General features: G+C 46.7%; 1 protein-coding gene across 1 annotated transcript in view; it reads right to left on the bottom strand.

The window, feature by feature from the left end:
• Nucleotides 1-13,138: 13,138 nt before the first annotated feature.
• MRPL47 (mitochondrial ribosomal protein L47) overlaps nucleotides 13,139-22,296 on the bottom strand; it is a 237,391-nt gene continuing 228,233 nt past the window's right edge. The window contains exon 7 of the mRNA XM_069618677.1: nucleotides 13,139-14,103. Coding sequence (XP_069474778.1) covers nucleotides 13,989-14,103 — 115 coding nt within the window. The 3' untranslated portion in view covers nucleotides 13,139-13,988. The remainder of the gene's footprint in view (nucleotides 14,104-22,296) is intronic.

Raw genomic sequence — 22,296 nt, 5'->3', positions numbered from 1 at the left:
CAATCGTCGATTTGTCCTGCGCCGCCTGAGCATTCTTGGGCAGGTCGGCTGCCTTTTCTTCCATCCTAGGCTTCTGGGGCTTCCCCCACAGCTTAGCCAGGTTAGTACATTTCCTTTTTGAGGAGCTTGATCGATGGCTGGAGATGGAGGCAGATGGTGAGTTGAGCGCGCCCTGCCCAAGGCGGGACTCGCTTGCGCAGCGACCCTGACGGAAACAGACTTGCAGTGCTTGGCCTTGTCTTGGACCCCCATGGATGGAGCACCCTCAAAGGACTTAGAAGCCCACTCCTTAGACCGGCCTGTCCCAGTGAGGCATGACCCTGCTTCGGGAACGGGGCAGAGGTCTTGGCGCTTAGCCACGCTGCCAGTCTACTGTGATGATGCTTCATCGTTCTCTTGGAGAACCCGAGGCAGATCTCGCAATCCCCTTCTTTGTGGTCCGGGTGAAGACAGTAGAGGAATTGAAGGTGTTTGTCCTCTACAAACACATTCCACAGTCCGCAGCTGGAGCAGAGTTTGAAACATTGAACTTACCTCCTTCTCATCCACCATTGTCGGAGCTGCGGAGTAGGCCCGGTGGCCTTCTGGAAACTTCGATGAAAACTTGACGATCCTTGCTCTTGAGGGGCATTGAAATGCACCGACAACAGACCCCCGCTCGTCAGGTTCTGTTTTGACAAACATAGGCCTTTGTCTGGAAAAAAAGCTAAAAACCCGTAGAATAGCTCACGGAGCAAAACTCAAGGACACCCAAAACTTGAACGTCTGGTAAAAATCCGAAGATGGCTGACAGAGGAGGGGCTTAGGGAGTGGGCAGTCATTGGCTGGGGCAGTATGACCCAGAGTGCAGTGATTGGCTTAGAGGAGAAGAACAAGTTACTTATCAACTGGTAAAGTTCTTTCGACTGGATGTTCCTCCAACATATTCCTCATTTATGACATGTAATGTCCACAGCTGTGCTGCTTTGAACATTTTTTCGCCCAAGGGTGCCATGCGTCGATGGTGTCGGGTTGATGTCCCTCGACGGCCTCTGTCGAGGGTGACATCATTGGATGTTATAAGTAGCACACACAGCGCCTGCAGCCTCAGTTCTTATCTCCCCCCCCCTCACAACGTGTGGCACACGTGCCATAATACAGCATTGACTGCACTTAGCATTGTATGAACGAAAGCTGCAATGGCATGGGAAATTCTCGAGAGGGGTAGGCTGGGAGGGCGATGAGGAATATGTTGGAGGAACATCCAGTCGGAAGAATGTTACCAGTTGGTAAGTAACTTGTTCTTCGAATGGATTGTGTCCTCCAACGTATTCCTCATCTATGACAGACTCCCAAAGCAGTATCCATGAGTGGAGGAGGGAGAAGAATTTAGACATACCCAATTAAACAGCAGAGTAAAGCATTGCCTTACCAAAGGCGACATCCTGAGCATGGGAAGGATCCAGGGAATGGTATCTGGGGAATAATGCATAACAAACGTGTGTATGGAAAACTACGTTGCAGCATCACAGATGTTTAAACCGGTACTTCCTTCTGCAGGGCTGTCAATGTAGCCATGCCCCTGGTGGAATGAGCCTGCAAGCCCTCAGGAGGGTCCTTGCCAGCCAACCTGTAGCATTCTGAAATAGTGAGGATGATCCACCTAGAAAAGGTCTGCTTAGAAACAGCCTGGCCTCATCAGTGTCCAGTATACTCCACAAAGAGCTGGTCGTCCACTCTGACCTTGGATATTCTGAAAAGATAAAAGCTCAATGTCCTCCTAGGATCCAACCTATGGAGTCTCTGCTTGTCCTTACTAGGATGCGGAGGAGGATAGAAGGTGGGGAGCACCACCTTCTGACTTAAATGAAATTCTGACACTACCTTAGGTAGGAAAGACAGACGTACTCGCAATACAACCCTGTCCTTGTGGAACAAAGTAAAGGGTTGTTTAGAAGAAAGTGCCTGCAACTCGCTCACTCTACGAGCAGAGGTAACTGCAACCAAGAAAACAGTCTTAAATGTCGACAATCTCAACGGACAAGAGTGCAAAGGTTCAAACGGAGCACCCATCAGAAATTCTAAGACCAAATTAAGGTTCCGAACCGGCACCTGAAAAGGCGACGGCGGGAACAGATTTGTGGGCCCTTTCAGAAATGGAGTGATCCATGAAATCTTAAAATAGGAGCATTCCTCGGACGAGCGCTTAAAGATAGAAAGAGGGGGGAGACACCTTCTTGAATTGCCCAGAACCAGAGCTGCATTGCCCCCCTGCACAGAGGGAGTGACCCTACACCTCCTCTCTTGTTGAGGTAATGCATGGCCACCGTGTTGTCCATCATTATCAGGACATTCTTTCCCCCTACAGATGGCAGGAAAGCCTTCAGTGCTAGCCTGATTGCTCTCAGCTCCAAAAGATTGATGTGTAGTTTGGACTCCAATGGAGACCAACGACCGCTGATGGTCAGATCGTTGTCATGAGCACCCCACTCCGTGAGGGAAGCGTCCACCACTACTGTTACCTCCGGCCAGGATTGCCAAAAAGGCTCCCCCTTCCTGAGATTTTCCTCGCTAGCCCACCACAGGAGATCCTGGGAGACCCTGACGGGAACACGAAGGATTTCCGACATCTTGCCTGAGAACTGGGACCATTGAGTCCAGAGAGCCCACTGAAGGGATCGCATTCTCAGCCGGGCCTCTGGCACCACAAAAATGCAGGGTGACATGAGGCCGAGCAAGCTTAGGAATTCGATAGTCGGAAGAGTCTGGGCTTGTTGAAACTTGGAGACCATCTGAAGAATGTGTTGAGCCCTCACCTTGGGTGGCGAGCACATCCCCAAAGACGTGTCCAACACAGCCTCAATGTACTGGAGCTGTCGGGAAGGTGTCATATGCGACTTCTTGAAATTGAGGGAGAAGCCCAGTTTGTGAAGGGAGTGGCAAGTGACGCTGAGATGATCCAAGGCTTGTTTGGGAGAATGCGCCCTGATCAGCCAATCATCCAGTTAGGGGTAGACGTGAATCCCCCCTCTCCTGAGATACGCTGCCACTACCACCATGAGCTTGGTGAAGACCCTCGGGGCGGAGGTCAACACCAACAGCAGGACCCAAAATTGATAGTGCGAGCCACCAACTGCGAACCTCAGGTATTTTCTGTGCTTGAGATGAATCGGCACATGGCAATAAGCATCTTGTTCAAGTATCTCAAGTCCAAGATGAGTCTCAGTCCTCCGTCCTTCTTGGGAATCAAAAAATACGGGAACTACCAACTCTTGTTCCTCTCCGCCACAGGCACTGGTTCTGTAGCACCCTTCTCTAGCAGGGTCAAAATCTCCTGCACAAGGAGCGGATCCGGAACCCTCAAAGAGTTCTTCCCCAGTGGATTGTCGTGAGGCCGAAAGGAAGGCAGTAGCCGTGGGCTATTGTTTCCAGAGCCCACGCATCTGAAGTAATGGCTCGCCACTCTTCTAGATGTTGAGACAGCCTGCCCCTACCGGTGAACAATGAGAAAAGGCCTCACCACGGTTTTGAAGCAGCTGCGGCAGCGCCTGATGGCAAAGAGGCTGCTGCTTGAGCAGCCTTGGCACCTCTACCTCATCCACCACGAGGAAACTTACGTTGGCCCCTCTTGCTAGCCTTCCCTCTCGCCCTTTGAGTAGTAGCAAAAGGAACCTTTTCATTGCTGTCCCCTAGGACGAAAAGGCGGAGATTGTCGAACAGCTGCGCCCAAAGATTTGGCAGCTGCTTTTGCCAAACAGATGCGACCCGTAAAAGGGCATGTTGAGAAGACAAGCCTGCACATCTGGTGCAAACCCAAACTTCCACAACCACGCAAATCTGCGCATCACGGGGCTAGTGGCCATGGACCTGCTGACACTATCCGCAGTGCCCAACCCAGACTGAAGGGATTCACACATGGCATCCTTGCCATCTTTCACAATAGCTAGAAAGCCATCCCTTTCTTCCCCCTCAGGAATATGCTTAGCCGCAAAAGAGATGTAATTCCACAGAGTGTCCAAAAACTTTGCTAAGGCACAGGTGGAGTTGGTTGACTTCAACGCCATACTCCCAGCAGAAAATACCTTGCATGCCCATCGATCCATGCGCTTAACGTCTTTATCAGGAGGGATGGTAGGGTACGCTGCTTGCTTCGAGGTGGCCGTAGCCGCCTGAACCACCAAACTCTCTGCAGTAGGGTGTGTGGACCGTTAGCTGGGGTCACTACAGGATGGGTATTTCTTCTTAGTCAACGACTTGTTCACCGCCGGAATACTCTCCGGGGTGTTCCAAGTAGCAGTCACCCACTTTTGCAATGCCACATGAGATGGCAACACCGAGTCAGTGGGCGGACCCTGATCCAGAATATCTGTAAAATCATCTTGATCAAACTGCCCCAGAGGCCTGGCCCAGCCCAGATACTCCACAACTCTCAACATCAATCTCTGATAAGAGGAGTCGGCATTATCCCCCGGATTGGCCTACCAAATTCCATCTCATGGGAAGTGTCAAGGCCACTGGCATCATGCAAGGACTGACACAGATCCTCCATCCGACTCTCTTCAGAATGAGACACTCCAGAACACCAGGAGTCCCATATGGAAGACCAAAAGACCCAACCTCCTCCTCTGACCTTTCATCCTTTCATTGTCCTCATAAATGTCCTGGAGAGACTTACAGAAGCCCGTTCTTGGGAGAGGAGTACACCTATTCCATGTAACAGTCTTCATAGACTTAGAAGTAGCCTTCCTCGTAGGGTTCACACTCACAGGGGCCTCCACCGGTAAATTCGGCCCAGATGGCATTGATGGCTCCATTGGCGTCGACAATGTCGCAGACGGCTTCGAAGGCCTGACCGGGGGCAAAGACTTGACAGGCGCTGATGGCATCGACACCTTCAAGGTCTTCGAGGACTTCACAGGTTTCGACGGTTTTGCCAGAGACGAAGATCGCGACCTGGACATCGCACGTCTCTGGAGAACAACCAATGCCTTGTCCTAACGGGGCCTCGAATGCTCCCGGTGTTTATCACGCCGTCCACTCGGGCCTGAAGGCGCCCAAGCATCCGGCCGAGACTGTTCCTCTGCCAGCTTCGTCATAAGGTGCAGATGGAACTTTGCCTTGGGATTGAAATATCTTCAACATCTGCACCCGGGAAGCATCCCAGTCCTCCGTGGTCGAGGATTTGGTGGGGCAGGTCACCTTTTTCGAGGGGGCGTCGTCCGGAGAGGATGAGGAAGGCAAATGGTGACATCACTTCCTGGACCGCTGCAACGAAGATGACGAGTGGCACAAACAAATAGGGGACCTGGAGCACTTGGACTTCTTCCGACGAGGAAAGTCCCCTCTTGACTCGTCGGTCGAAATACCAGCAGACTTGGATTTACGGGGCTGGGACACACTTCCTACCTTCAATTTCCCCTTATGTTCCTGGAAGGCTTTGGCAGTCAACGACTGGCACTTCGAGCACTCATCCGTCGCGTGTTCCTCACCCAGGCACCACAGACAAATTCTATGCGGATCCGTAATCGACATCTTGGAGCCGCGGACCCGACATTTCTTGAAGCCAGACTGAGGGGTCGTCAGTGTAGAAGAAGACATGATACAGTAAGTTAACAGCAACCACAAAGCACGCTGAGTTTTATGAAGCAAACACGTTTGCAGAAAAAACGGAACCTACTGCTACTTATAACATCCAATGACGTCACCCTCGACGGAGGCCTTCGAGGGACACCAACCCGACGCCATTGACGCAGGGTGCCCTCTGCCGAAAAACTTTATGAAGCAGCACAGCTGTGGACTTTACATGTCATAGATGAGGAATAAGTTGGAGTACACAATCCATTTGAAATACAGTTTGTAAGTGAAAGTGAAACAGTTTTTTCTTTTACCGAGGATTCCCGGCCTGACGACGGGGAATATTCATGAGCATGTGAATCCAGGCCAGACCCCATGCTGGAGAAACAAGAATACCAACTCTCACTAGAACAAAGGCCCAGGGAGACCAACCCTGCCAATTAGTTGAAATGGAATAAGTTCTTCAACTTAATGAAAAAACATCTGAGTACTTGTTGTGCATGTGTGACCATTGCCCTAGATCAACAAGAAATACAGACAGTATTGTATTGTTTATTTATTTATGGAGCGCACCTGGCCGTTGAGCAACTGGGCGCTTGCAAAAAATAAAATCTTAAGTTACAGCTACATAAATATGTTACATTTCTTATGTTACAGGATCATATATCAAGCATTTCTTATGTTACAATGTCAGATGACTTCCATCTGCAGAGGTTTCACAGGCCTTGATCGGAAAGGGCAAGGTTACTGTTACGCTCACCTGGTATCCACGGGGGCACCACACGATACTGGATGGAGGTCTAAGGGCTATTCCGGACCCCTCTCTGCTTGGTTATGTGCCAGACGTTGGGTAGTGCCTATAACAGGAGAATGAAGGGTTAAGATACTGGTTCTGTGATGAGTGGACTCCCACCTCCCTCTGGTCCAAATCCCCTCCCTTGGGTTTATTGCTCACCTTAGGATTTTGTGCGTTGAACTCTCCGTCCTGCGTCTCTGTGCAGGGACACGTGGTTGGTGCGGGCGTTCCGTGGACCTAGTTGCTTCACTGGTCCATGTGCCCTTATGTCGGGTCCAGACCGGCTGTGACTCTGACTCTGCTTGCTGTCTTCCAGGCGAGTTATAATGTCTTTTCCGTCTTTATTCTGTCTCTTTCTTTCCCTCCATATTCTCAGTCTTCTCTGTATCTTGCTCCACTACGCTGTTCCCTAACAATGTCTCTTTTTGTTTTCACAGGGATGGTTGCGATCTCAGAGTTGCCGCGCTGATGGCAAAGACCACGGCCAGTTATTGATGCGGAGTTCTGCGCTGTTTATTGGTGTTAATTGCTAACCTGTGTTCTCTTCCCTTCTTTGTACAGGTTGCAGTGATGTTCCGGAAAGATGAGCGATCGAAGCGCTGCTTGCCCAGGTAAGTGCTTTGTTAATGCTGACCTTGTTCCTTCTCCCTTGCAGGTTGCAGTGAAACCTGGAGATGGGCGATGCAAGAGAAGAGCAGGGTGCTGCCCGGACTCGCTGCTTGCCCAGGTAAGAATTGTTATTGATGCTGTCCTTGTTTCTTTACCTTTGCAGGTTGCGGCAAACTCTGGAGATGGGTGAGGTAAGTGAAGTGCAGGATGGATTCAAGACTGGTTACTTCACAGGTAGTGTTCTTGCTCGCTAATGCTGTTCTTGTTCTTCCAGGTTATTAATGGAATCCAGATCTAGGGCTTCAGGATCGGGCCGCCCGAGAAGCAGATGAGCAGGAGCTGGGCACAGTGAGAGTTACGCTGCAGGAGTGCAGAATAACGCAAAGCATGTTCTGCTGTTTGAGTGTGGTTTAAATAGCTCAGGTAAAGTAGTTCCAGGGCAAGTAGTTCCAGGCCCAGCCACACCCAAAACACTAGACCGCATGGCTTGGTTCTAAAGAAAAAAGGCCTCCATGTTGAATTAAGGTCCAAAACTGGTATTGCTTTATTCCTGATAATGAGCCTCTGACTCCATGTATGTTTCTGATGGAGTTTTAAGGCCCTTGAAGCCAGTGTGAAGGGCTTTAGCCCCACTGCTGCCAGGGAGCCGTTATACCTGAGGGGGTCAGGGGCATGGATCGTGACAGTTTCTGCTCTCCTTGTCACCCTCTTGGTATTCGCCATCTTTCACCTCCTCTTGAACTGCTGTGCTGAGTTAGCTCTCACGTTGTGTGGTCCTGCCTTCCTCGTGCTGTGCTTTTGTGCTCCACCTTTTATTCCAGCTCTGGGGAAAGGAAAGGGTCATCAGGTGTGTATGATTTTGTTCAATTGCCCAACTTTGCCGGACCCTTACGTTTGGACATGTCAGGTAAACATTTTGAGAATTAGTCTGTTGTCTTTTGTGTTGTACGAAGGTGTTTGTGTTGGAAAGGTGGAGAATAAGAGTGTTCGAGTATCCCACGGGTTATAGAGAGGAAGTGGTGTTGTATGGGATTTTTGCTTTCGTCCAAGGGGGATAGGTAATTTCAGAAGGGTACGTTTGGTAGGGTTTTGTTTGAGCAGATTGGGAAATAACAATCAGAGGGACTAGAAGAAGAAGGGGTGGGAGTATTCGGGTAGAAAACCGGAATGCAGGGATTCTGGGAGATGTGGGTTTCAAGTCTAATGGGATATGTGCTCCTAGTTGGCTTACCAGATGTGTAAGGGTGGCTGGGTTTTTATTATGGGAGCTTCTTCAGGTGAAAAGGAGGTTGATGTAGAATACACAAAGAAAATCTCAGGGACTTCGCCCTCCTCTTCGTCTTCTGCGATGTAGCGCGTCTCACCTGGGGCATTTCCACAAGCATAACCCCGGGATCCACTACCCAGGTGATCTTGCTTCGCTCGTCCACCCCCACAGTTGAGATCTGAGAGTGCCAGCCCTCCCCTGGCCTCCTGAATAAGGGGTTCTTGAGGACTACGTGGGAGAATACCCTCAGGTTTCTCACAGTCAGTAGTGCTTGATCTTGTGGAGGTTGGAGGATGTCTCCACCTATCAGGTGGTGCAGTGTAGAATATATCTCTTCCCTTGATTGGAATGCTCCTGCAGTCATACAATATTTATGGCCACTTACAAGAAGGGTACCTCTATGATAGGCAGAGATTGTGGTAGAGCTTGAGAAAAGAACCGTTTGAATTTTTCTGTCACATGGGTCAGGAGGAAAAATAACTTTTCATGGCCGTCTAGACTCCAGGCCAGTAGAACTGGGAGAGGATGTAGAATTGCGTTTTCACAACCACCTGATGTCCCGCTGTGAAATGTGAGTGGGCCCTGTCCATAACTTCTTTTTGGAAGGGAGTAGGTAATAATAGCCGATCTCAGTATTTTGGGCTAGGTAAACTCACCTGTTCTTTTCTCTGAAATATTGGTCCTCTCAACTCGGTTCCCTCTTTCTCTTTAATGACCTGTCAAAATGCTTCCCTCAGTTATGGGTCATTGCATTGGGTGCTTGTGAATTTGGGTGAAGGTTTTTCAAAGATTCTTGGTAGTGCTTCCCGGTCAGCAGCCAGGAGGTTGAAAGGGCTACTGATGGAGCCAAATCCTTCTCTGCCTTGTCCAATGACACCTCCTCTATTGTAGTGCCATGACATTGCATATTAACTGAGCAAATGAGTCTCCACCTGGATCCTATAGTCATCATAAACGCATTCACATGGATTACCTGCATTCTCCCCTTGGCAATTTGAATTCAACACTCCTGCTTTTACGTAAACTGACAGACAATGCTAAGCTTGATTTTGGGGCCACTCTCACATATAGAGTGGAAGATGGATCTCTAGACTGGTCCTGACCCTTCTTCTTCCTCCTGCTGAAATGGTGAGGATTTCAATTTTAAATACCGATGGCCTTACAGAATTGGCTCAAAATGGGGGCTTGGTGTTCGGGAAGGTTTTTAGGAACTTGAAGATCCTTTCAAAGGTTTTGTGCTGGATTGGGCCATTTTATCAAAGCTCATCATCCCACTTCTGACACCACTTGTAAGATGGTTCAGTAACGATACACAAGACAACTCAAATTTTAGGGTCTGGTCATTAGATTCTCAAGGAAAAGGCTTGGATCAACAGCAAGGGGAACTGGCGATACAACTAGACAATACAGATCTTCTCATTTAAACTTGTGCCGGGTTTGTATTTGTATTTATTTGTAAAGGCACCTTGCCCTTGGGCATCTGGGTGCATAATTTAAGTAGGAATTGGTTACATACATGAGCAAAGGTATCCCAAATGGGATCAGTCAAGTCAAAAGAACGCTTCAAGGCCAACAACAAGAGTTACAGTGAGAGCATTACATACAATACAATCAGCATATCACATAGTGTAAGGTCAGATAGTTGGAATTTACGAGGCAATTGTGTCTATACGTATCATAGGTGCTAAAGAGGGGGACAAAGGCACCTTATCCAGCCTCACCAAATTTGTTAGGACGAGGAGGCAGAGGCGCCAAGCTCATGGAGCCAGAGTTTGGTTTTGTTCTTGAAGGATAGAAAAGAGGGTTCAGCTCTGAGGGAAGAGGGTAGTGTGTTCCACAGTTTGGCCGCAAGGACTAGGAAGCTTGATCCTCCTGCAGTCTGGAGCTTATATTTAGGTACTGTGAGTTGAAATGGGCAGATCTCAAGGGTCTGTTGGCAGTATGACGTGTGAAGCGATTGGATAGGTAGGCGGGAGCCGAGTTGTTCTGGGCCTTGTGTGAGAGAGCAAGGGTTTTAAGAGAAGTTCGGTGTGAGATGGGAAGCCAGTGTAGGTTATGTCTTGTATCTGAGATGTGGAGTCTCCTAGGGAGGTTGAGGGCTGCCCTAATTGCGTTGTTCTGCGTTACTTGTAACTTATCCAAGTTTCTTTGGCTGGTTCCTAAGTAGAGTGCATTACAATAATCAATATTGGCCATGATGAGGGTTCTTGCGAGGATGATGCAGTGGTCAGTTGTCAGGAAGGGTGTGCAGGCGGTAATCAGTTTGCATGTGTACGCAGAGGCAGAGACAACAGCATTAGTTTGTCTGGTGAGGGAGAGTGTTGAGTCCAGGTAAATACCAAGAGTTTTTGTGTCGTTGGACACTTTGATAGTGTTTCCATCAATAATAAAGGTTTTATATGCAGACTCTAGTTTAGAGAGTTTGAGGTGTGAGCCTAGAATGAGCAACTCTGTTTTTTCATCATTAAGGCAAAGCCCATGATGTGCCATCCAGGCCTGGATGACAAGGTAGACGTCATTAAGTGCTGTAGAATCAGTGACATAGTCGCCTGTAATGGGGATGAGTATCTGGGTGTCAGCCGCATAGTTAGTATACGAGACACTCAGATAGTCAAGAATGTCAAAAAGTGGCTTTGTAAACACATTATACAACGTGGGAGAGACACAGGAGCCTTGTGGGACTCCACACGGGACAGGTGCAGGCTCGGCCGAGGCAGAAGGAGAAAAAACCCTTATTGTTCTATTGGTCAGAAAGGATTTGATCCAGGAATTGGCCGCATGTGAGAAGTGGGCAGCTGTTTTGAGGTGCTGACATAGGATTTGATGATCGACTAGGTCAAAAGCTGCAGAGAGATCCAGTAGGAGTAGTAATGCCAATTTGGAGGTAGGGGGCACGGTCTAGGATTTTCAGTAGAAAGGGCACAGTAGTAATATGCCTGTAGTTGGACGAGTTGCTAGGGTCCAGAGTGGGCTTTTTGATTAGAGGGATGACCCAAAAATCCTTGAGATTGTCTGGTACAGTACCAGATTTAAATGAGGCATTTATGAAGGTGGTAATGAAAGGCACCAGGTCATGAGCAGACTCCTTGATGATGTGAGCTGGACATAGGTCACCTTGGCAGTTGGATGGTTTAAGCTTCATAATTATATTTTCCACTTCCCAATTGGAGAGTGGAGAGAAGCTGAAAGGTTTAAAGGCATGTTTGGGAGTAGGAATGTTGTAAGACTTATCTAAAAGAGCCTTTTGGATATTGACTAATGGGGCTACAGGAGACTCTAGTTCATTGAGGATCTTGAAGAGTTATTTTGTGTTGGATTCAGCTTGTATAATGCGTTTATTGTAAACGTCTTTTTTAGCTGCCAGAGTGGCTTCTATGTAGGAAGAGGAGGCATTGGAGAGGCTGATTTATTTAGTTAGAGATGGTATATTTTCCCAATGGGCTTCAGCTTTTCTTTTTTCTTTGCGTAGATCTCTGAGGTGGGGAGTAAACCAGGAGTTGAGGTTGGGATGTGGTTTTTGTTTACGTAGTTTAGATGGTGCAATGGCATTGAGGGCTTTTAGCATGGTGAAGTTATATGTGTCAACTAAGGCTGTGGGGTCAGAGCACATGGTTGATGCAGTATTGAGGAGAGGAAGAATAAGAGGGAGAAATTTCTCCATTATAATACCCTTCTTGTTGCGGGTGTGGATAGGGGGGTGCAAGGTTGGATTTAGGGGTGTGAGGGTAGGAATTGATATAGAAGAGTATTTTATGGTGATCGGGCCATAAGCAAGGTATGATAGAGGTCAGTTTGAGCTCGCAATTCAAGTCTGCTACCCAATCGAGGGGAAAGGCCTTTATTGTGGGTAGGCTCTTTGATATGTTGGGTAAGGCTGAAGTCCATTAGTGTACTTGCTAGCTCTGAGGCTTTGGTGTCGTTGGCATCTTGGTACCCTAAATTGAAATCAACAAGTAGAAGTATTTGCGAGTTGGACTTAGTGTTGGTGGCAAGGATGGATGAGATATCCTCAATGAACGTAGAGATAGGACCAGGAGGCCTATAAATAAGGTGAACTGTCGCAGTTTGGTTAGGAGAGATTGGGAGTTTGATTGAGAGTAGTTCTGCTGATGGGATATGGAGGTTGGGGATGGGTCTGAATTCAAGTGAACTCTTGAATATAAAGGCTAAGCCTCCCCCTTTGTTTGATTGGTGTCCCTGACGCATCTGATGATCGAGTAATTCTCGGGGATTGCTAGGGACAAGGCTGGGCCAGACGCCACATGCAGTCAGGTTTCTGAGATAGTAAGGAAGTCTAGATTTTCTGAGGTGACAAAGTCTGCAACGTCAATGGCATGTGCCGGGAGGGATCGGGCATTGATGAGCACGCCTTTGATACTAATGTCTTTAGTGCGGGCAGTATTAGGCGCTAGGAGTGTTGTCGCATGTCGGTGCAAGGTCTCGGTTGTGCGAGAGAACGGGGTTGTTCTTATGCGCTAATGGTTTGGCGTTGGAATGAGAATTGGAAGGTTAGAACTACAGAAAGTGATTCAGTATCACACAAACCCCCTTTCCTAGGGTAGCATGTAAACAAAATTTCATGGTCCTATTCAGAAAATTACTGTCCCTCTTGTGACACCCTATCCTACAAACAAAGTCCCAAAAAGGTGGCTGACAGAAATCCAAAACCTATTATTGTTAAGAGTAAAGGTGTGTTGGGCTATAGCCAGCTTGAACTGCGCATGGAATTAGTAGAGTAAGTTAAACCGCTGCTTGGGTCGGTGTATTCAGGCTGGCCCACAACCTGTAGAAATGCAAGTATAAGTCTATGATGCACCCTACACCATGCACAGATTTTGTTCATGGATACTCCAAATATTTACACAATTATATTCACTGTCCCAAATAGCGTAATGAAACCACAGATCAGAAGATACCAATAATTATTTGTTTTAATCACAAAGGTTGGATATGTCTGCACAGGCTCAAACGATTTTGTTCATAATGTGTTCTGCACATACCTAGTCTAATAATCTAGTCTAATAATCCTGAACATGGTGGCCAGATACAAACTACAATTTCTTTACCTGCTGAATAGAAGTGAACCCCCTCCCAAACATCTGAACTACTACTAAAAGATGTTACAATCAATCAAAAAATGCACCACCCCCCCACCCCAATCAGTCATTCATTTTATTCCCCCCAAGCCCCAAGAACAAAGGTGCTTACAACAAGTTCTAAAACCTTTACACAAGTCCATTCTTCTTTAGCAAGCCAAGTATGACAGTGCTGTGATTATGCCAACTCTATTTACACTAGAATGGAGTTGCTTAGGAATTATAAGGTAGCCAGGTTAGCAGATCCCATAAAGCCTATTGCCAATACTAGGGGGTTGTCAAAATCTGCTTTTTAAAAAGAAAGAATAAGCAGGACACATTCAGATTCTACTGACAAGAAGATGACCCTTAATAGGCTCTTGTAAAGTTTTAGCTTGGACTCCAAGCAGTCCAATGTTCAATGGCAAATTTGAGAAAACTTTCTCTCCAGCATATGGTACACATTTCTCTCCAACAGAATTGCCAGAAATTGGGATAGAATGACAAAGTAGGGACTTTCCAGAAAGGTTATCACAAACTACACATAAATAAAAACCCCCACACAAAAAAGAGAATGCTTTATTTTTCAAGGTTTCTGTCAGAGTGACCGATTTAGGTTTTGGTCAGTCTCACGGTTTGCGAGAAAGGTTTCGTTGCATGTAACATCCGTAAGCTCCTTAATTTTAGGTCATTTTTGTGAATCGGCTTTGTAGTTGGGAAACCTTTTCTGAAAGGCAATCATTTCATCTTTTTTTGCTCTTTCCTTTCTAACTTTCTTCCGTAAATTTTGTTCAATTTTCAGTCTGCAAAAGAGAAACCAAACCAGTCAGCAAACTATATTGCTTTCCTTGCACAATCACTTGCTTCATAGCTATCACTGAACACTTAGACATGTTGCAACGACAGGTCATTCTGTTTTTAAACATACTTTTATGGGCATTTCTATAAAATAAAAATAAAAAATAATTTAAAGAAATGGTATAAGCAAAAATAAACGGTTTTATAAATGTGGGCAATGCAATATTTGAGTACTCTTTCTCAATCAACACTAATAAAGTATTTATTTTCCCAGCTTGAATAAACACTGGTGAGTATTTTCTCCTTCTGCCTGCATTCCCAGGCCATTCCTGAGGCACAAGGAACAGAATCTGTGCTCTTTTGTGCCATATATTGCGTCCTAAATCTGGACATGCATCAAAAAGCACATTGCATTGTTCTAGATTGTAGTCTTACATTTAGGTATCGCTAAAAAAGTGCATTGCATGGTTCTATTCTAGAGCTCTACTTGGTGTCTCACATCTAGGATCCTCTAGGATGGTTTTATCTAAATTGCTCCATATATTTGGTCTCAAATCTAGATCTCCCTCAGAAAGCTCACTGCACTGTTCTACATTGTGCTCTACGAGTTTATCCTTTAGAAAGTATTTTCCATTGTTCTGCACAGCGCCCAATGACGTTACTTTTGGCACGCCACACTCAGCACAGCATACTGCATTCCTCTACCTAGTGTTGATGAGCAGGTGAATCTAGGTCACCTGGCCTAAGCACCGCCCACCTGTCAACCAATTTAAACTCTGGGCGCCTTCCTGTTGTCAAGTCCTTTTTCCCTACTTAAGGAGACCTCCAGCATTTTTTCCTTTGCAGTTGGTGAGCATGTGAATCTAGATCACCTGGCCAAAGACCCACCCACCTTCTTAGCCCTGCCTCTTACTTTGTGCTCTTAACTCTTAGATCAAGGGCGCCTCTCGCCCGGGCAGACGAGGAAAAGGGTAATTTCAGTTTGTGCATGTTCCAACCGGCAGGACCAGGGCCCGAACCCCTGCTCACACAACAGGTAAGTACATGCTGACACGTCCCCAGAGGCCATGCTCACCATCACCAGACAATGCCAAGGACATCGGCCCTTCTCTAAGGCATGGGCTCCGCAATGCAGCAACCTCACCCACATCAGCTTCAAGGCCATCAATACCCCCTCACTGTCCACAAGATGGAAGTTTATGCTTGCCAATATCCGTTCAGCTATCACCAATGCAACAGACATCGCCGACCTCATGATACACACAAACGTGACGTCATCTTCATCACCGAGACCTGGTTGACACCCACATCCTAGATGTTCTTCTTTCCAACGGCTACAGCATCCAACATAGACAGGTGGAGGCTCTGCCGTCATACACAAGACAACATTGGCTCATTCAAAGCCCTCTCCTACCACTTCCGCGCTGCCCAACGGACACAGTCACCTTCCATCTCATCTACAGACCCAAACCCAACACCACCTTCATCAGAGACTTCACCGAACTGGTCACCACCATGTCCCTCACGCACACAAACAACATCTTCCTAGGAGACTTCAGCCTTCCAGGCAACAAGGGGACCAAAGCGATAAAGGAAGCTCTCCTCAGCCTTCTCAACACCCTCAACCTCACACAGCACACAAAAGAAACAACACACGAGAAAGCAAACATCCTCGACCTAATCATCACTGCATTATCTTCCCTCCACTACAGTTCTCCTCTCCAGCTTGACTGGTCTGACCACATAGCCGTGCACGCCATCCCAGTCAAGCACTCACAGCAGACAAACCTTCAGGTCCTTCAAGAACTTCCCAGTAGAAGCCCTCACAGAAGGCCTCACTAACATATATCTTATCCTCTGCATCCATCCTCAAGACCCTCTCCGCAGAAGCTCTCCTTACCTACCTCGAGATCATCAACAGCTCCCTAACTCAAGGCACCTTCCCCATCAACCCTAAAAACAGGACAAATCCTCCCTCTACTAAAGAAACCCACTCTGGATCCCGACAACCTAGGTAACTATCGCCTCATCACCCATCTTCCCTTCCAAGGTAAGATCATCGAGAAAGCGGTAGACGCACAACTTCAGCAACACATCGACACCAACAATTTCCTCCAAACTTACCAATCCGGATTCAGACCCAGATGCAGGATGGAGACAGCAACCATAAAGGTGGTCGACAACGTCCTCAACGTCCTTGAAGACGGCCGCCCCCCCACCCCGACTCCTGGATCTACCAGACCTCTCGGCCGCTTTCGACATAGTAGACCATGAGGCGCTTACGGACACCCTACATCGGCGCATGGGAATCAGCAACCTGGTCCTATGCTGGTTCAAGTCCTACATCGCCAACCGCAAGCAGTTTGTTCGGATGGATTCCTCTAGATCACCAGTGTTACCCGTCACCTCTGGAGTCCGGTAGGGTAGGAGGGATAGAACACCATAGTGTGGGGCAACCCCCTGTAGAGGTTTATTGTCTATGCGGCAACGTTTGTCTCGTAGGGCGTTGCATTGATTGGTATAACTGTATGGGGTTTTCCTGGTCCTGCCCAATACCTACATTGTAGATTTTCGTTTTGTTTGACACTAGGGGTGTCACGGTATTAGTTTTATGACGGTATGATAACCTTCTTGCCAAATGACGGTATATCATGGTTATCGCGGTATAGCAGGTGATGTTAACTAATCTTAACAAATATTTTCTAAAAGGTCATAAATTGTCAGATTTATCATCACAAACAAAATCAGGCACCCAGGGCCAGAATTGGGCTTTTCAACATACTTTCCACTGAAATGCCACCCCTTGCTTCCACCAAACACACGTGTGGAGAGGAGGAGGGCGGGGGGGGGGGCCCTGCTGCGACTAGCAAAGCAAACTGAATAGCTTTTCTTAAGTGGTCATTTAGGCTTTTAGCTCCCCCACTGGCTACTGGTGAAGATGAACATGTTGCCATCTTGATAACCTGCATGCCACAGCTCAATGGAGGCTCTCTCTCTCTCTCTCTCTCTCTCTCTCTCTCTCTCTCTCTCTCTCTCTTTACGTTACAGCCTTTCGTTTTCTTGCGGGCCAAAAGGTGTTCAGTAATCACTGACATGTTACCCTTTGGTATGGCAGCAGGGAATACCCACAGAGATGAGTACATTTTACAGTGTAACTTATATGTAAATTCAATGATAGAACTAGGGAAATCCCCCATTGTCATTTGTTTAGCAAACATTATCTATTATAAATATATAAACCCCAAAGCCGCCATCCCAAAGTAAACCCTTTTCCTTCTTAGCACTGTATTTATTCTTCCTATTGCTAACATATTGATTTTATGTCAGGCACGTGTGATTTATGGAATGGCATTAAAAACTGCTCCAACTGTAACTACCTGGCAGATGGCACATCCAACAGTGCAAGACCAAGACTGTGCAGCACTTGCTTACTGCAGCCTTTCCAAATCAGATTGAAAAGCACACTTAACGGTATAAACGGTATACCGGTATAAACAATGTGACGGTTATTATTATTCAATTAAGTGGTTCACGGTATCTTTAACGGTATACCGTTATACCGTTACATCCCTATTTGACACTGAAGTATTTAAAACAAAATTAGATGCCCACATGAAAGAAATGCAGACATTCAAAGTGGACACAAGCTCAGAAAGAGTGAAAAGATTAAAAAAAGATCTAACAAATTAAGCTCATGATAAAGCCTTCTTCTATACCACGAAGGATTAGGTCTTTGGAGCACCGGGTGGAGGCCAGAGCGAACCGTTGAGTGAGATTCAGGAATACATCCTATAGTTCTAGCGAAGAAGGTATGACATCTAATGAAAATGATATCAACAATGTAGGTGGTAGAGGAAGGAACCCCAGTGCCAAAGGGGTAGCAATTGCAGAAACAACTAAGGAGCCCGCAATGGGTCTAGACGCCCACCTTTTTTAGGCAGAGGTACCAGTCGGCAGGAATGGAATACAGACTGGATGCAGACACGCAGTTACCGGGGCTGGTAGTCAATTTATCTATTTATCTAGTGTGATTTCGTCCAAAGACGAAGAGCGAGTTCTGAACAAAGGTTTGAACTTTGAAAAGGGTTGTGAAATTTTGAGATCACAATTTTGAATGGAATTTAACGCTTTTATGCGTAAAGTCCACCTGAAAGAGTTCTTTAAAGATCAGCCCAGCAATCAATGTACCAACTTTAGCGGTTTGAGAAACCCTTCTAGTGTCTGTCCCCCGAGACATACCTATTCTCCTGAATCCGTGATTTTCGAGAAGAAGGTCTTGCAAGAAGTGGAAAACAGAAAATGTTATGTGAATATTATGTGCAGTGATATCGTGTTCAGGGCTCTTACCCAGGATAGAACCATTATAATCAAGGGATGTCAAATGTCACCCATGTATTTCTAAAAGTGTGTAGCTTATTCTGTTTATCATATAATGTTCTTTGGTTTTTAACATGGGAGGGACTTGCGAAGTGACAGCATGCCATCAGGCATTTGGGGATTATAGCATCTTCATAAAAAGAATACTGCGTCTCTCCTAAGGGAGTTACCACATCTCCCGGATAGCTATCTCCTCGCATGTAACCCTCCGCCACAATGCCACCCCCAGGGTCAGGATCACGTAGCTGCTGCCTTCCCCTGGCTATGTGGGAGAACATCGGTTGTGGAACAGTGATGATCAGGATTCATCACACTATTCACAGTGCCGATTCTGAAACTCCATCTTAATCTCACAAACAACACACAGCACAGGACAGACGGACGGACCCTGCATGCATCCTGCTGGAGCTATTTAGCAACGATACAGAATCAATAACCATGAACCCACTATACTCTTCAATACCTAGGAACTGAACCTACAATCTACAAAAGCCTTTACAGCACATACAAGTCCACATCACACCATTAAAGAAGAAGTTACACATTACAACCTAATCTATGTACGATCAATGAGAAAGCACAAAATGGTAATCCATTCAATACTGTGCGAGGAAGGCACTGACATTTTGTTCCTTCCAGAAACGTGGATATTAAATAGTGGTACACAAAATTCTCTCTGACAATTTCAAACTCATATAGGCAAATCGAGATGGTAGAGGGGAAGGCCTTAGCGTGCCTGTTAGGGAGAATTCTCATTTATGGCTAATTTCCCTCACATAGTGAGTCCCTCAGCAGCTTTGCTGGATTTATTTTTTCCACCTGGTAAGAGTGTGAGCCTATTTTCCCACTCTTGCATGTGTTTTGCCATGTGTATTTCTACTGTTTGTGTGATCTTGGGCTCTGGAGCACACCACTCCACGAGCCCAACTTTTTGTGCGTGTTACACAGCACCTTCAGTACAGTGACACAGGGTTGTCTGAGACTTCCCACTGACTCCTTTTTTCTGGGGCTGACCACTGTCCCCCAGAAACAGGTAAAGTTGTCATTTACTTTCTGTATTCATTTAAACTGCAGAGCCAATACACCCCATCCTACATGGAGTATTGGAAGGGGTGATTCCTACTCCTTTTTGCCTGCGCCTCTTGGAGGAGTTTTGTTTCGCTCCCTTAACACTAAGACTTGGCTGGTGGCAGTGGTATCTACCCTATCTTTTCTACCGCGATTATATTATATAAACGTGGTAGTGTTTTAGGCTATTATATTAGCCTCGAACATAAACCCGCTTGACCAAATACTCTTTCTTTTGGCTCTGGTCGGGTTTAGTTGCCATTTCTTTGTGTTAATATCCTTCTTGTGTTTTACTTTGTGCGGCAAACCAGGTTTGCCTTCTTTGTTTGCTGACCTTTGGCGGGCATCTACGAAGAAGCCCTCCTTTGACATCTGGGTGTCTAGGTGTGCTGAATGTGAGGGAGCGGTTTAGTAACCTCCTGCGCAGGGTCTTCTTGGAGACCCAAGTCGCACTTTGTGTCTGTTGGCTGGAGGGGTTGTCTGGGCTGGACAACACCCCTGCTGTGTGATTGACAGCCAGGCTGTGTGAATGGGGATTTTTGCATAAAAGGCAGGACTCTTGGGCTGGAAGTCAGAGTTGCCACTGGAACTACAAGAACCGAAGAGAAGCAGAGAAGAAGATGGCTGCTGCAACCTCCCCCTGCTGCCCCCGTCCCCTGAGTCCCGGTGAAGCCCTGCTGCAGTCCCGAGCTATCTGCCCTTCAACGAAAGAAGATCCAGTCCGGAATCTTCTTCCCTTAAGCCTGGTGGGATCAACCAGCTCACCTTTCTACCGCCAGAGAATCCTCTCCTGGGTCGAAATCCCTGCACAAAGTTGTAGTGGTCCGGATAGCCATCAGAAGAGCCCTCTCCTGTTGGAGCGCACCTTTTATTCACTGTTGCTTTTGCTGCTGCTGGCCTCATCCCTGGGTAGTGCAGATCGCTCCAGACGTCCTTGTCCCCACTACTGAGGCTTCAGGAACCGTGAGTCTACAGGAACTACCAGGAACAACTGCCGTGGCACCAGCTTTTCTTCATACGAATAAGGTACTGTGCACATTTGGTCGTTCTCTACGTCCGACCTTGAGAAATCGGGGTGAACCCCTTTTTTCTTACCGAAGGCTTGTCCTTTCTTCCTTCCCTCTTATAGCATTTGCCTCCATTTGACAATATCCAAGTACTCCTGGCATCGTTCATCTCGAACTGTTCTAAACGTGTGATCCTCGATAACAGAGCCCTGCTCCATTTGACACTGGCGCAGGCCTATTGACTTTATCTGAATTTTTGAACACGTCCTCCGATCCTAATGCCTTGTCAAAAGTATTGCCTATGATTTTTATCCCCTTTGCCTCGGTTTTTATTCAAAGTGCTAAGTGTTTTTGACTACGGTTACATTTCTTCCCGCGGGTACGCTTTTCTTTCGTAAGACTGAACTGTCATTAATGCCAAAAAGTGAGAAATTGTACTGCCACTTGTAGACTTAATCACCTGTAGTGTTCCCCAAGGGTACTGCAGAGGATTCTTCCTAACAGTGCCTCACAAAAATCATCTCACCCACATCCTCTATGGACACCCAAGACTGCAAATCACTACCAATCAACCATTAAATGTACCAGATCTTCCTGCTTATACACAGACCATCCACACACAATCCTAGGTTCACAGGGAAAGTTGCAGACACAGTGGTCTTTAAGATGTGGTTTGGAGAAAAAAAAGGAAACAACCACCAATTCTCTCAAGATTTCATCTCAAACAAATGGTCAACTGAGCCACTCGCTTGGCCTGACATACCTTGGACACATTTTTCGGAGAGGAAGGACTTACCCGTGGACACCTCCTCACCCCTCATTGTGGTTGTCTGGAACAAACACCTCATGATCCCTTTTACAATCGACACCCACAATATACTAAAAAGTAGCAGCCATAGCCTAAAGGGAAAACTAGCAGTAAACCATAGAAAATATCAAACCCAATATCCTGCAACTGAACCAGTGGATGCCGGATATGTTCTGAGACTAACATAATAATTGGATCACCAACACCCTGGATATACTGACAACTTAAGCAGTGCACTCCATCACACTCAAAAGGAGCATTAAAATGGTTCGCCCTGCAACTCCGAGCACTCAAGAAAACGAACTGGGAATTAGAGTAATTGTGAAATAAACACCATCACCAAGCCACAACATACAATTCCAACAGCAAATTTGTTTTTACAAAGCAGCCGTCTTAAACTGCATTGCACTAATCAGAACAGCGACCAACCCACAAAGTTCACAATCATCAATGAGATGAGAAACGCTGCCTCATGCTGCAATAAGCCCCCCCCGCACCCCAACCCACACACACGTCCAAAAGCTCTGCAACAACATCTAGGACCATTTCAGAACAAAATCAATCATACCCTGCAAGCCAATGATGCAGCTACCCCAGATGCAATCAATAATCCTCCCCATACCGAAAATCTGATAACACCAGCAGAGATCAACCACTTCAGACCCATTATCTTCCTCACACGTGAAAGAGGATTAAAGCTAGCCAAAGTCCGAAGACCCCTGTCCAGTAGATATCTTTAAAAGCATACTCTGCAAGGAAACCCTAGCATACTATTTCCCAAAAATGTATGAACCAATAGCTGGAAACCAGATTTGTAACAAATATTTTCAAAGCCACCTACATTAAACCTGTCCACAAGAAAAATGCAGGAAGAGCAAACCACACGGCCAACTACAAAACCCATATCCAAATCATACTACCCAGCCAAAATCCATAAA

This window comes from Ambystoma mexicanum, chromosome 10 (genome assembly GCF_040938575.1).
Source record: "Ambystoma mexicanum isolate Mex_15411 chromosome 10, UKY_AmexF1_1, whole genome shotgun sequence".
NCBI classification, from domain to species: domain Eukaryota; kingdom Metazoa; phylum Chordata; class Amphibia; order Caudata; family Ambystomatidae; genus Ambystoma; species Ambystoma mexicanum.
This window is presented reverse-complemented; position numbering and strand designations above follow the sequence as displayed.